Here is a 10976-nt window from a genome sequence, read left to right as displayed (position 1 = left end):
TCCCTCGGTGGGTTTCCCATCATGCACCACGTTGGCGACGAGGTCATAAGTTGTGTGCTTCTCTGTAACTTGAGCTTCTTCTGTCAGGTACTCGCGAAGGTCGACATTCCTGTTAAAGCAAAAACAAAGTGACGTCATGAACAAGTGAATATTTAAAATTAAAAGGTGAAAAATCCACTACTCCACTATCCAGAAAATGTGTGCTCAAACAGGCCGTTTGGAGATTTTCCCTTCATGACATCACAAAGGGCAGTAGCCCCTCCCCCAGGTGGGTGACCCTCCCACAGCTAGGTGTTTGTTCTGCCCTCTGAGTCTGCCTTCTCACCGTAAGCAATAGGACATGGAGCGAGAAAGCAGCGAGTACACCCGAGCCCTTCCAGAGAGGGGGCGTGGTCAGACACAGCTCATTTACATATTTAAAGCTACACACACAGAAACAGCCTGTTCTGAGCAGGGCTGAAATAGAGGGGTTTATAGACATGATCAAATACAGGATCAGAGTGGATTTACAACAACACACTTCACACACATGTTGAAGAGGAGCTCTGACACTTATCAGGCCTGTGACAGCACTTTTAAAAACAAACATGAAGTTCACAATAATCAGTTTTTCACAGTATCAGTAGGGATGCACCGATGCTTAACAACGAAAGAAGCACACATCAGAAACGTCTGTATCGACCCTGGTTTTCACAAATCTGTTGATCCCTAATCATCAGCGTGTCCCCGATGTACTTCAAGCACTCACGTGATGGGGAAGTTAACGATGGTGGGGTTCTTTTCCACAAAGAAGTTGTTCTTGGTGAATCTTTTGATGCAGAAGACGAGGTACGGAGGCAGTTTGGTCAGCTGGAAGCGTTTGAGGAAGTTCTCTTTGTAGGTTTTGTATTCCTGAGGAAGCAAAGTGTGCAAAGATCTTCAGTTAGAGGATTGGAAGAGAAAAAACAGGCCGCTGCATTTATTACCAACCGTGCAGTATTCAGCCAAACCAAATCTTCATTAAAAACATTTTCTTTGCAATGTTGCATGAAGCCTTTTTTTTTTTTTTTTTACTTTTAATCCATCATGCAGATCAAACGTCTCGGGATAGAAGGTGTGAATGGACTGCTACCTTTTCTGTGTTTCCATTGAACTTGCCCAGGATGTTAAAGAGCGGGACCTGGGGGATAATCAGCTGCTCCTTCTCGTCCTTGTAAAGTGGAGCTGTTGGGAGGTCGAGGGTCAGAAACAGAAAGGTGGACTCAGACATCTGCTCCTGGTACTCCTCCGTTACCAGCAATGCCTCTTTCTCCTCTGGTAGCTGGAAGAAAAACAAACGCGTGACTTTCCTTTTAAATACAGGCGGATTTGTAGGATTGTAGCGATGTCTTGGAAACACACAAACGGGTCGGGTAAACTTACTAAATCTGGGTGTGGAAGTTTCTTGGAGAAGATTCTCATAGAGCCTTGAAATGCTTTTGTAATGATTGCTATGAGGGCAGAAAAAAACAAAAAGAACAAAATAAGATTCACATTTGAAATAAAACTGTATCCAAAGCTTTAAGCACACATGCACAAAACTTTCCTAAAGATTTCTGGTTTGAGCCCACAGAGGTTCACTGTATACACAAATATCTGCAGGTTTGTTTATGGTGTTCTGCTGTCTGCGGAGAGACGAGTCTCCCTCATGCTTTCACATAACTGCCTTCATTCACTGAGGTCAAAAGTGCATGTAACGGCGCCCTCTGCTGGATCAAACTGCAAACTACTTCCGCCGGCCTGGAGCGCTGAGAAGAAACGTACTGTGTGTCTTAAATCTGCACGGCTCAGTCACGACAGTTCGAATGTGAACTTTCTCTCCGAGGTTTGGATAAATGATCGAATGTTGAATAAAAAAAATAAAGTCCTCAATTTGAACCGTCTCTAATAGCATCATTAGAGAAATCTTCCTGCAGTGAACGAGCAGCTCAGGAAGATTTCAGGAGTGCACGTAAAAAAAAAAAAAAAAAAGGGTTTAAGTTTTTTCTGTGACACGTGTACCTTCAGTTTATATTAAATATAAATCAGACTATCGGATATGTTCTACTTACATGGTTTTTTCTTCGTGCCTCCCAGAGCTCCATGCAGAGCGTTCAAGAACCACGTCATGAAGTCGACAGAATCTCCTGCAGGAAGAGAGAGAGAGAGCGATCAATCATGCACCACAGCCTGCGTGTTCTTCAGAGTGCCGCCTTGTTTTACACCCTGCGTCTCCGACATGTTCAGCACTAAAGCGTTCCGACAGGTGAAGCGTTACCTTGCTTGGTAATTTGGAAGTTCTTCTTGCTGCACAGCACCACGGCCTGCAGCATCTCGTGAGGAGACACGTGAGCCTTGAAGTTCCTCGGATTCCAAAGTTTGCGCATCAGCTCACCGAATCTCTGCACCAGGAGGAACATGATGTCCCCCGGCGGTCTGCGGATCCCCCTGTAGTTTTCTTCCTCCAGGAAATAGTTCCTCAGAGGTGGAACGTTAGAAAAAGCCTGAGAGGAAAAAAAATGAATGTATGACATGATCAGAAGTTAAAACAGCGTCGGAGGCGGCGGCGGCGGCGGGGGTCCATACCTGTAAGACGGCGTTGGCGTAGTCGTTGGCTTTGATGTTGTTGAGCCCGACGATGCCAGGCAGGTAGGTCGTTCCATCGTACGCTCGGTACAGCTTTCCCTGCTTATCCAGACCTGCGATGTGCTGCTTGGTGAAAGTTGGCTTCAGCACATACTGTGGAGACAATCAGACACACAGAGCTTCTGTTACACAGCAGATAAGAACGACGTGTCGCTGCACTGACTTGATGCAGGATAAAAAAATAAATTTCATTTATTAAAAAAAGGTGCAAATATAAATGGATATAAAAAGAAAAGTTATGTGTAAAACGGAGCAGCCAGTGAGACGGAGACTCGTCTGACGAGAGTGACCGTGAACGGCAGCACAGGGTACGTGGTCTCTCAGACTCACAGACCCCGGTCTCGTCTCGGTCTCAAGACTTGGGCGAACACTGAAACGCTGTTTTATCTTATCATCACTGTGAAGAAAGGAGAAGGACAGAGCCTCTTCTTCCCGGTGTTACCGTCTAAGTGAGCGACACGCCTCCTGCATACTAAACTGAGGACTTTTCTGTGATCTTTATGGTCTTGGTCTTGACTCTGTCTCGACCCCCTGAATGTCTTGGTCTCGTCTCTGAGCACTCCGGTCTCGGGTCTGTCTCGGTCTTGACTACATGACTAGCTCTAACCTCGACAGCTTTTGGTTGAAGGTGTTTTTTGTTTTTTTTTAGAGGACGCTGCTGAAAATCTAATTGAATAACTCAGCGACTCTACTCACCGTGATGTCCTCCAGTGACGAGTCGATGATCTCGTAGTTGTCGGGCAGACAGTAGAACTTGAGTGTGTGCAGATTCAGGAACACGTGATGAGTAAACTGCACACTGTGAGTGTAAGCGTGGGACTTAAGACCTCGACCTAGAAGAAGGAAGTGCAGGGGACAAAAAAAATCAGCCCAACAAATACGACAATGTGTGTGTGATGATCTGTGGCTGAAAGTCCGACACATCACCTACCCTGGAAGTATTTCCCACATATAAGGCAGGCGTAGACATTGATGTGAGAGAGGGAGATGGAGCAAAGCTTCTCAAAGTCAAAGTCCAGCACACTCCTGATGGATGGAGAAAAAAAAAACGGAAACAAGAGAATCAGACAGAGGACAGAGGACAGGGACGAACAGCACTTAAACATCACCACCAACATGTTTTCACACCTGTTAATGGTGTCGAGGTAAGGACAGTGACGACTCCTCCGGTCTTCTACCACACGTCCTCGGATCATTTTAGGAGCTACTGGAAGAAAATAAAGGAATAAGATAAAAGGTGGGACTCTGTAGAGATATTACACAAGTAATTTGTTAGTTTATTTTGGGACTTTTGTGCCTTTATTTAGAGACGGGACAGCCAATAAAGTCAGAAATCAGAGAGAGAGAGAGAGAGAGAGAGAGAGAGTTTGCACTCGCTTGTAGGACTATAACCTCCAACATGAGGCGTGTGTGCACGTGTATGTTCTTGTACACACACATCATGACAATAAGTGTGTATACGAACACACTGATAGAAGAAAGCTTGGACCTGCAGCTGCTCATTTCATATCAACGTTAATAATGTTCTCCTGCTCACTCTGAGGGCTGACGTCTTACCAACAAGTGCTGCTGCACAACTTTGAGTTTCTTCAACCAAAACAGTAATAGTCACTTTCTAACATTTCTATATATTTTTTTATTCTGCTACACAAGCAAAACAGTTACAATCAAGTTGTTCATTTCTCATGTAGAGCAGCTCGTCTGATATTTCTCCTTTCTCTCTCTCTGTGTCTGTGTCTGTCCCTCTTCATGCCGCTCCACCTCTCTCTGTTATTTCTGTCCAGAAATTGTAATTTACATTTTGTATTTCAATTTTAACACTCTATTTAATTATTTTTAATTTGTGGCTTCGATTTGAACCCGGGTCCAGGACTGTAGCCTCCATACACAGAGACACTGAACCTGAGCCACCAGAACCTCTGACACTTTACTTTTTAACAATACTTTATTCACTTTGTGTAATTTTCCTCTCCTCTAAAGGTGTCGTGTCTGGTTGTTGTAGTTTTAATGTTGTATCTGTTCTCTGTTGAATGTGTTACTTTGCTTGTTTTGTCTGTAGTGTTTTTGTCCTTATGTTACGATGTTGAACTTGTGTCTTTGTAAATGTGTTGAAAACGAGGTGATACACCTCAAAAGGACTCATCTAATATGTAATACACTTCAAGTACTATCACAATATGCTCATGCCTTGAAAATAAAGAGTAACAGGATATAATAATAATAAAAACAGGGATGTAAAGACTCACTGAACTCTCAACACGACTCTCTCTAAATGTATTTGAACGAAAGGTGAAACAGATTCAGTTAGAAACTGTTAACCTGTTTGTCATTGAGGTTTTAATTTATTACTGTTTTTATTTAATTAATGTTTTTATTCTCTAAATGTGACAAGATGATCAGAGCTTCTCTTCTTATCACTGTTTTCTGTTTGTTTATCTCTTGTATATAAAAACACTAGAGGTCTACATGTTGTTCTGGAGTATCTTCCTGATACATTCAATAATAAAACATCATTTTTATCGACATTTTATTTGTACTAGCTGAGATGTTGGTGAGTCAATAGTAGCTAGCAGAACTAAGCTAGCTAACCTAGCCTCCGTGTTGTTGTTATTAGATTTTATTTATTTTAAAATAGGAGTAACCTGGAAGTACAGTGGTTTAATGACCCCGTTCAGACTGTGTTGCTTAGGTTATGTTGACACGGTTGTTGGAGTCAGACAGAAATGGGAATAAAAATGAATAAACGCGTTTCTCTGCAGGCTAACACTCACGTTAGCAATCAAGCTAACCGGACGTTGAACAAACGTTTTTAAAGTTTACAACTTTACCTCTGTCGTCTTCATCATCATCGTCCACCTCGGCCTCTCTTTCTCGCTTCACAGAAACCATCACAGTAAGATAAAGAGTCACTCTTTATTTAGTTTAAAGAAAAGAGAAGGACAAACTTTAAACTGATGAATGGTTGAAGCGCGTCTAAACTCGCGGTGAAACGGTCGACCAAAAACTAACCCGGAGTTAAAACGCGACACCGACACCGACACGCGCGTGAAGGAAGAAACGCTGTTCTCTGTTGCTTTATTTCATCAATAGTAAATTAATAAAAACATGTTAATCTAGTATATTCAAATTCATGTTCAATATTTTATAAACATCACGCATATTTTGCAGTACAGTATCAAAAATATAAATAAATTCAATCATTGGAAATATCTGTAACACTTACAGTATATCAAGGCAACACTTAATTTATAGATCATTATGGATTATTCTGTGTTGAACTTTTGCGTTTTTTCGTCTACATGTAAAATAAGTATGTAAGGGGACTAGGGTCAGCAGCATTGTGTCCTTTGCGTCTTATGCACTTTTAATTTCTTTATATAATAATAATAATATAACTATAGCACTTATAAAAACAGCTGTTTACTAAGTGCTTTACAGATGAAAACGAATACATTGATATTCAGGGAAAGAAACGAGCAGAGGTATATTGACGGACCATACAGAGAATGAAAATAAAAATAATATAAAAGCAGATAACGGAAATAAGATAAGATATGACTTTATTGATCCCCAGTAGGGTTTTACAGCAGCAATACAGAAATGAAAAAAAAGTTTTTTAAAAAAACTAAAAAAAAACCCAAAAGAATATCAACATAAATACAATTTGAAAAATAGTTTTTAGAAGAATATAGTTGGGTAAACTCAACAGGACAATGAAGAAATGATGTGCAGTGAATGGCAGATTAAAGTGACCAGTGATGATTTAAAGTGACATACGAGAGATACAACAGACAGGTTTATAAAGTGCTTTAAAATACAATAACTAACTAACATTATGTTAGTTGCATTGTTTATTTGTCTTGTTGATGTTGTTTTTCCCCGACTGCAAACTAAATTTCCCTCCACTGTAAAAAGAGATACACATTCACTACTCAATAAAATTGAGGCAGCAGATTGCACACATTCATATTAATCACATCTAACCTTGTCAAAGAAATTAAATTAAATTCAGTGTATTTGTATACATTCTCCTGTGTCACTATATATATATGTGTATATATATATATATATATATATATATATATATATCACTATATGGCGCTAGTTTAACTGTACCTGTCATAAAAAAGCGGATTATTTTAACATTTTACAGTAAGCCTTGATTACTAAATTATCCATCATTAAAATATACTGCTGGTTTAAAAAAAGGGGGTAAATCCCTTTTAAAGTCTATATAAGACGAACACTAAGGTCTGATCGCTCATGTTTTGGCCCTAATCGTCTTCCGTAAAAACATGCGCGTGAACTCCGGGCTAGTTTTAGTCGGACCACACTTTCCTTAGCTAGCATGTAGCTTTTTGTCCGTGTTCATGGATGTGACTGAGACTTGTTGCAATCATTAGCGGCCCATTAACTCACACATACTGTAACCGGGTTTGTTGACATGGATATTTTAGGGGACGATGAATCTCTCGAGCAGAAATATAAACGTTCGGGTCGTTTGGATATGAGCCACGGCTTCCTGCACCACATCCGGAGGAACCAGATCGCCCGGTGAGTTCTGTTAGCATCTCTGCAGGCAGCTAGCTGGTTAGCATCTCTACAGGCAGCTAGCTGGTTAGCATCTCTACAGGCAGCTAGCTGGTTAGCATCTCTACAGGCAGCTAGCTGGTTAGCATCTCTACAGGCAGCTAGCTGGTTAGCATCTCTGCAGGCAGCTAGCTGGTTAGCATCTCTACAGGCAGCTAGCTGGTTAGCATCTCTGCAGGCAGCTAGCTGGTTAGCTCAAAACAATCCTTCACTCTGACTGTACTCTCACATAAATGTTTCTATTAATTTTTATTTAATTAATTAAAGACTCAGCGGTGAGGTTAAAGACTAACACAGAGGATGTAAAGCCTCAGGTGTAACGTAAGATGAGGCCTGGGTCTGATTTAGTGTCAATGGAACAAAACAACAAATATGTAAATGTTTGTTTTTGTTATTGATGTGATTAAACTCAAATCACGTTACGATGAATATCGCGATACGATTTAAATTGATTTATTATTTCTTCTGAATTTTTAGGGCATTTAAACTATGACCACAACTATACAGAAGATTCAAGATTAGTATTATATATATTTATATATTGTATATATTTATTATATATGAATCAAACTATAATGTATTGATATATTATAGTTTATAATAATATTAATGTTATATATATATATATATATATATATATATATATATATATATATATATGAAAAAATGAATATTAAAACTATAAAAATAGATTTCATTTTATATCTAATGATAGATGGAGAGGGGATGGGATTTAATAAGTTTTACTTCTTCTCACTCCTTCGTGGACATCTAACTTATAATAGCTTATTATCCAAAGCTCATTGCTGTTCTTTTTGTTTATATTCCTTGTTTTTACTGTTTTTTTGGAGCTGTTGTGACACCCAAATTTCCCCCAAGATTATCCTTAATATTTTTTTCTGAATTATACTTTTCACTGTTTGTAATTATTATTATATATTTTCTGTCTATTTTTTTTTTTTTTTTTTTTTTTTAAATTGGTAATTTAACATTTTGACAACCTTATCTTAGAACTATGAACAAAATATTTGCTCAGTTTGCAAACCACAGGAGAACTTTTACATGCTGGTAGTGAAAGAATGTGTAGCCTGTAGAGTTAAATATTAAACGGATGTACACTTTAACTCTTCTGTTGGACGGTTGAAGATTAGGTTGTGGAAAGGGAAATTTAATCCAACCCCGACATGTGCACTTTGTAGAAAAGTTTTTTAGTTAGTTTTTTTACGACATCTTCTTACTGTGGTGATTTAATAAAAGTTGTTTGAAAATTTAGAGACATGTTGCTTTGCACATTTCTTTACAGATAATGGTTTATCAGTTTATCTGCACACAGAAGTATATTAAATGACGTTCCCACAGAAGTGACAATAATAGAAAAGAACTGAGGTGAATATATCTGAGATGACCTCCTAAAATGTTGATTTCCTGTTTCCTGAAGTGATGATTATGATAAAGAGGTGAAGCAAGCCAAAGAGCTGCAGCGGCGGAGGCACACCACCACCCCGAGGCGACCCCGTCGACCCGACATCCAAGTGTACCATCCTCGACGCAGACGTGAGTTTCATACGACTGTGCTCGGTTTCAGCCTTTAACAGTCGAGCAGTGAAAGTTCATGCGTTTGTGTGTGTGTGGGCTGATTTTTCCAGACGGATCCGAGCCAGGTGCCGGTGCGGAGGCTGAAGAGTGGAACGAGAGCGGATCGAGCACAGAAACAGAGTCACACAGGACCGAACTCTTCTGGCTCGACTATCAGGCCGACTCTGGTTCCATCACCTCCTTTCTTGTGCACAAGGTTAAATGCGCAAAAAAATTAAATTTTTTTTTTTTTTTTTTTTTTCTCCTTCTTCTTCTTCTTCTTCTTCTTGTATTTAACTATTTTCTGCTCCTAATGCACGCCTGTTCTTTCGCTTTCATAAGGAGGACAAGCCTGCGAAGGTGGTGGAACGTGTTGCAGAAAAGAACATCCTGGATTCCGCCATGAGAGCAGCTCTAGAGACTCGAATCCGAAAGGAAATAGACAAAAGACGAGACAAGCGCTGATGGAAGCCCGAAACATGGCGACGACAGCAGGGACTACAGACAAAGAGGAGCAACACTTCACGAGCAGTTCGGTGCTTCTTTGAGCTATGAACACTGTTCACGGTGTCGAGTTGATACTGAGGGATCTGTGCGAGCGGAGATCCAGATTAACGAACAAATATTTCTTTTGTTTTTGCAGAAGAAGAAACTGACGTAGACGATACAGTAGGAAGACGACTTGTCGGTTAAAGGTTAACTTCACACGATCCACATCGAGCTGTTCCCTCGTCCTCTGATTCAGAACATAAGGGACACATAAGGAGCTTTCCAACACTTACATTCATGAGGAGTAGTCTCTCTCTTAGAGGAGCCCTCAGAGCGCGTGCACCCATGTGGTTTATTTCACTCCACATGATGAGTAATATCCGGCTGGTTTTTTTGAGACCTCAACTTATTTATCACCAAACAAACAGAGAAGCAGGTTCATTTTGCCTCGTTAGTTTGGGCATGGCATGTGGTGGTCTGGCCATATTTAGTTTCCTAGTGCCCAGAAAGTGATCCTGACATCATTGGAACACAAGCTTTATTATCTCTCGAGATAATCAGATAAATTAATCCGTTATAACCGGAATGACAGAAGTGTTGTGACCACCGGAAATTAAATAAACAAGTTGATCTCTCGAGGAAAACAACCAGAGAGTACTCGCCACAGGAAAATTAGCCAAATGGTTGTTTTTTGCGGAACTCAAAATCAGTCTTGGTCCCGAGACCATTTTTTTGGCGGTCTGGAAATGGAAAGTTTCTCGATCTTGTCTCGACCGCAGACTCTGGATTATAAATCAAGACCGCCGCTGACAGGCCATTTGTGCTCGTCATTACTTTGATTAGACGGAAAAACGACTCTTTCTAAAACAACAAATAACTTCAGTTGCAGTTTTTATCCTTCCTGTTACAGCTGAGCGACTCGCTCCCTGCACACACGATGATTTATGGTCTTGGTCTTGACCTGGTCTCACCTTGGTCTTGGTCTTGGTCTCGGAGCACTCTGGTGTCAGTCAGTCCGCTCAGGGCCGCCATACTGTTCGATGGAGAAACTGTTAACCTTCCCTCATTGGTGACCCGGTCCTGTATTTCATACTTTTACAAAAGACTTTTTTTGTTGTTTAAAAAAAAAAGCCGAACTGTGAGCGGATCATCAGTCTGTCAGCGGCCTCGTTTGTAGAAATGTGAGGAATACGTTTTAGTTTGTTTCGACTCTGAGAGTTTTGTGAATGTGGCCATGATCGTGTTCTTTTTGTGTCATATTTACATTGTTTTCAATATTCTTATTTATTTTGAGATGTATTAAAATATTTCTATTTTTGATACTGTAATATTTTTTCGAAGTCACAACGCTTCACATATAAAACGACATAAAAACATTATTTATTGTCTGCATGTGTCTCAATGTGCACTCGTGGATTCACTCATTCATTTCTTCTGTCTGAATATTATAAGTCAAAAACATCAGTCAGATTTATTTTGTTTTTTGAACCAGGCTGTAAACGGATTTATTGGATAGGTGTGTATGTGACATGCAGTTCTTCTGCAGCCAGCCTCTAGTGGACACTCGATGAACTGCAGGTTTTTGTACCCTTACTTAGAGGGGGGCTGCAGTCCTTGTTCCAGCAGATGTGGGTTTGTATCGGATCTCGATCCTTCGTTGCATGTCCTCCCACTTCAAA

At 40.2% G+C, this 10976-nt stretch overlaps 2 protein-coding genes across 2 annotated transcripts; one reads left to right on the top strand and one right to left on the bottom strand.

The window, feature by feature from the left end:
- Positions 1-744: 744 nt before the first annotated feature.
- On the bottom strand, positions 745-5681 carry usp39 (ubiquitin specific peptidase 39; the record flags this gene model as incomplete). The annotated part of the gene is made up of 10 exons (XM_079370321.1): positions 5472-5681; positions 3772-3850; positions 3575-3669; positions 3340-3476; positions 2584-2736; positions 2276-2501; positions 2070-2144; positions 1402-1469; positions 1112-1300; positions 745-891 (listed from the first exon to the last, which is right to left on the bottom strand). The coding sequence occupies exons 1-10, from the start codon at positions 5530-5532 to the stop codon at positions 745-747; spliced, it is 1230 nt and encodes a 409-aa protein (XP_079226447.1). The 5' UTR covers positions 5533-5681.
- A 1219-nt stretch (positions 5682-6900) lies between these two features.
- On the top strand, positions 6901-10676 carry cUnh2orf68 (chromosome Un C2orf68 homolog). The gene is made up of 4 exons (XM_079355950.1): positions 6901-7197; positions 8672-8787; positions 8880-9025; positions 9151-10676. Exons 1-4 carry the CDS (start codon positions 7088-7090, stop codon positions 9271-9273), a joined length of 495 nt encoding a protein of 164 aa, XP_079212076.1. The 5' UTR covers positions 6901-7087; the 3' UTR covers positions 9274-10676.
- Positions 10677-10976: the final 300 nt, after the last annotated feature.

This window comes from Symphodus melops (assembly GCF_947650265.1).
Source record: "Symphodus melops genome assembly, chromosome: 1".
Lineage (NCBI taxonomy): Eukaryota > Metazoa > Chordata > Actinopteri > Labriformes > Labridae > Symphodus > Symphodus melops.
The sequence above is the reverse complement of the archived record's forward strand: the minus strand, read 5'-3'. Positions and strand labels throughout refer to the sequence as shown.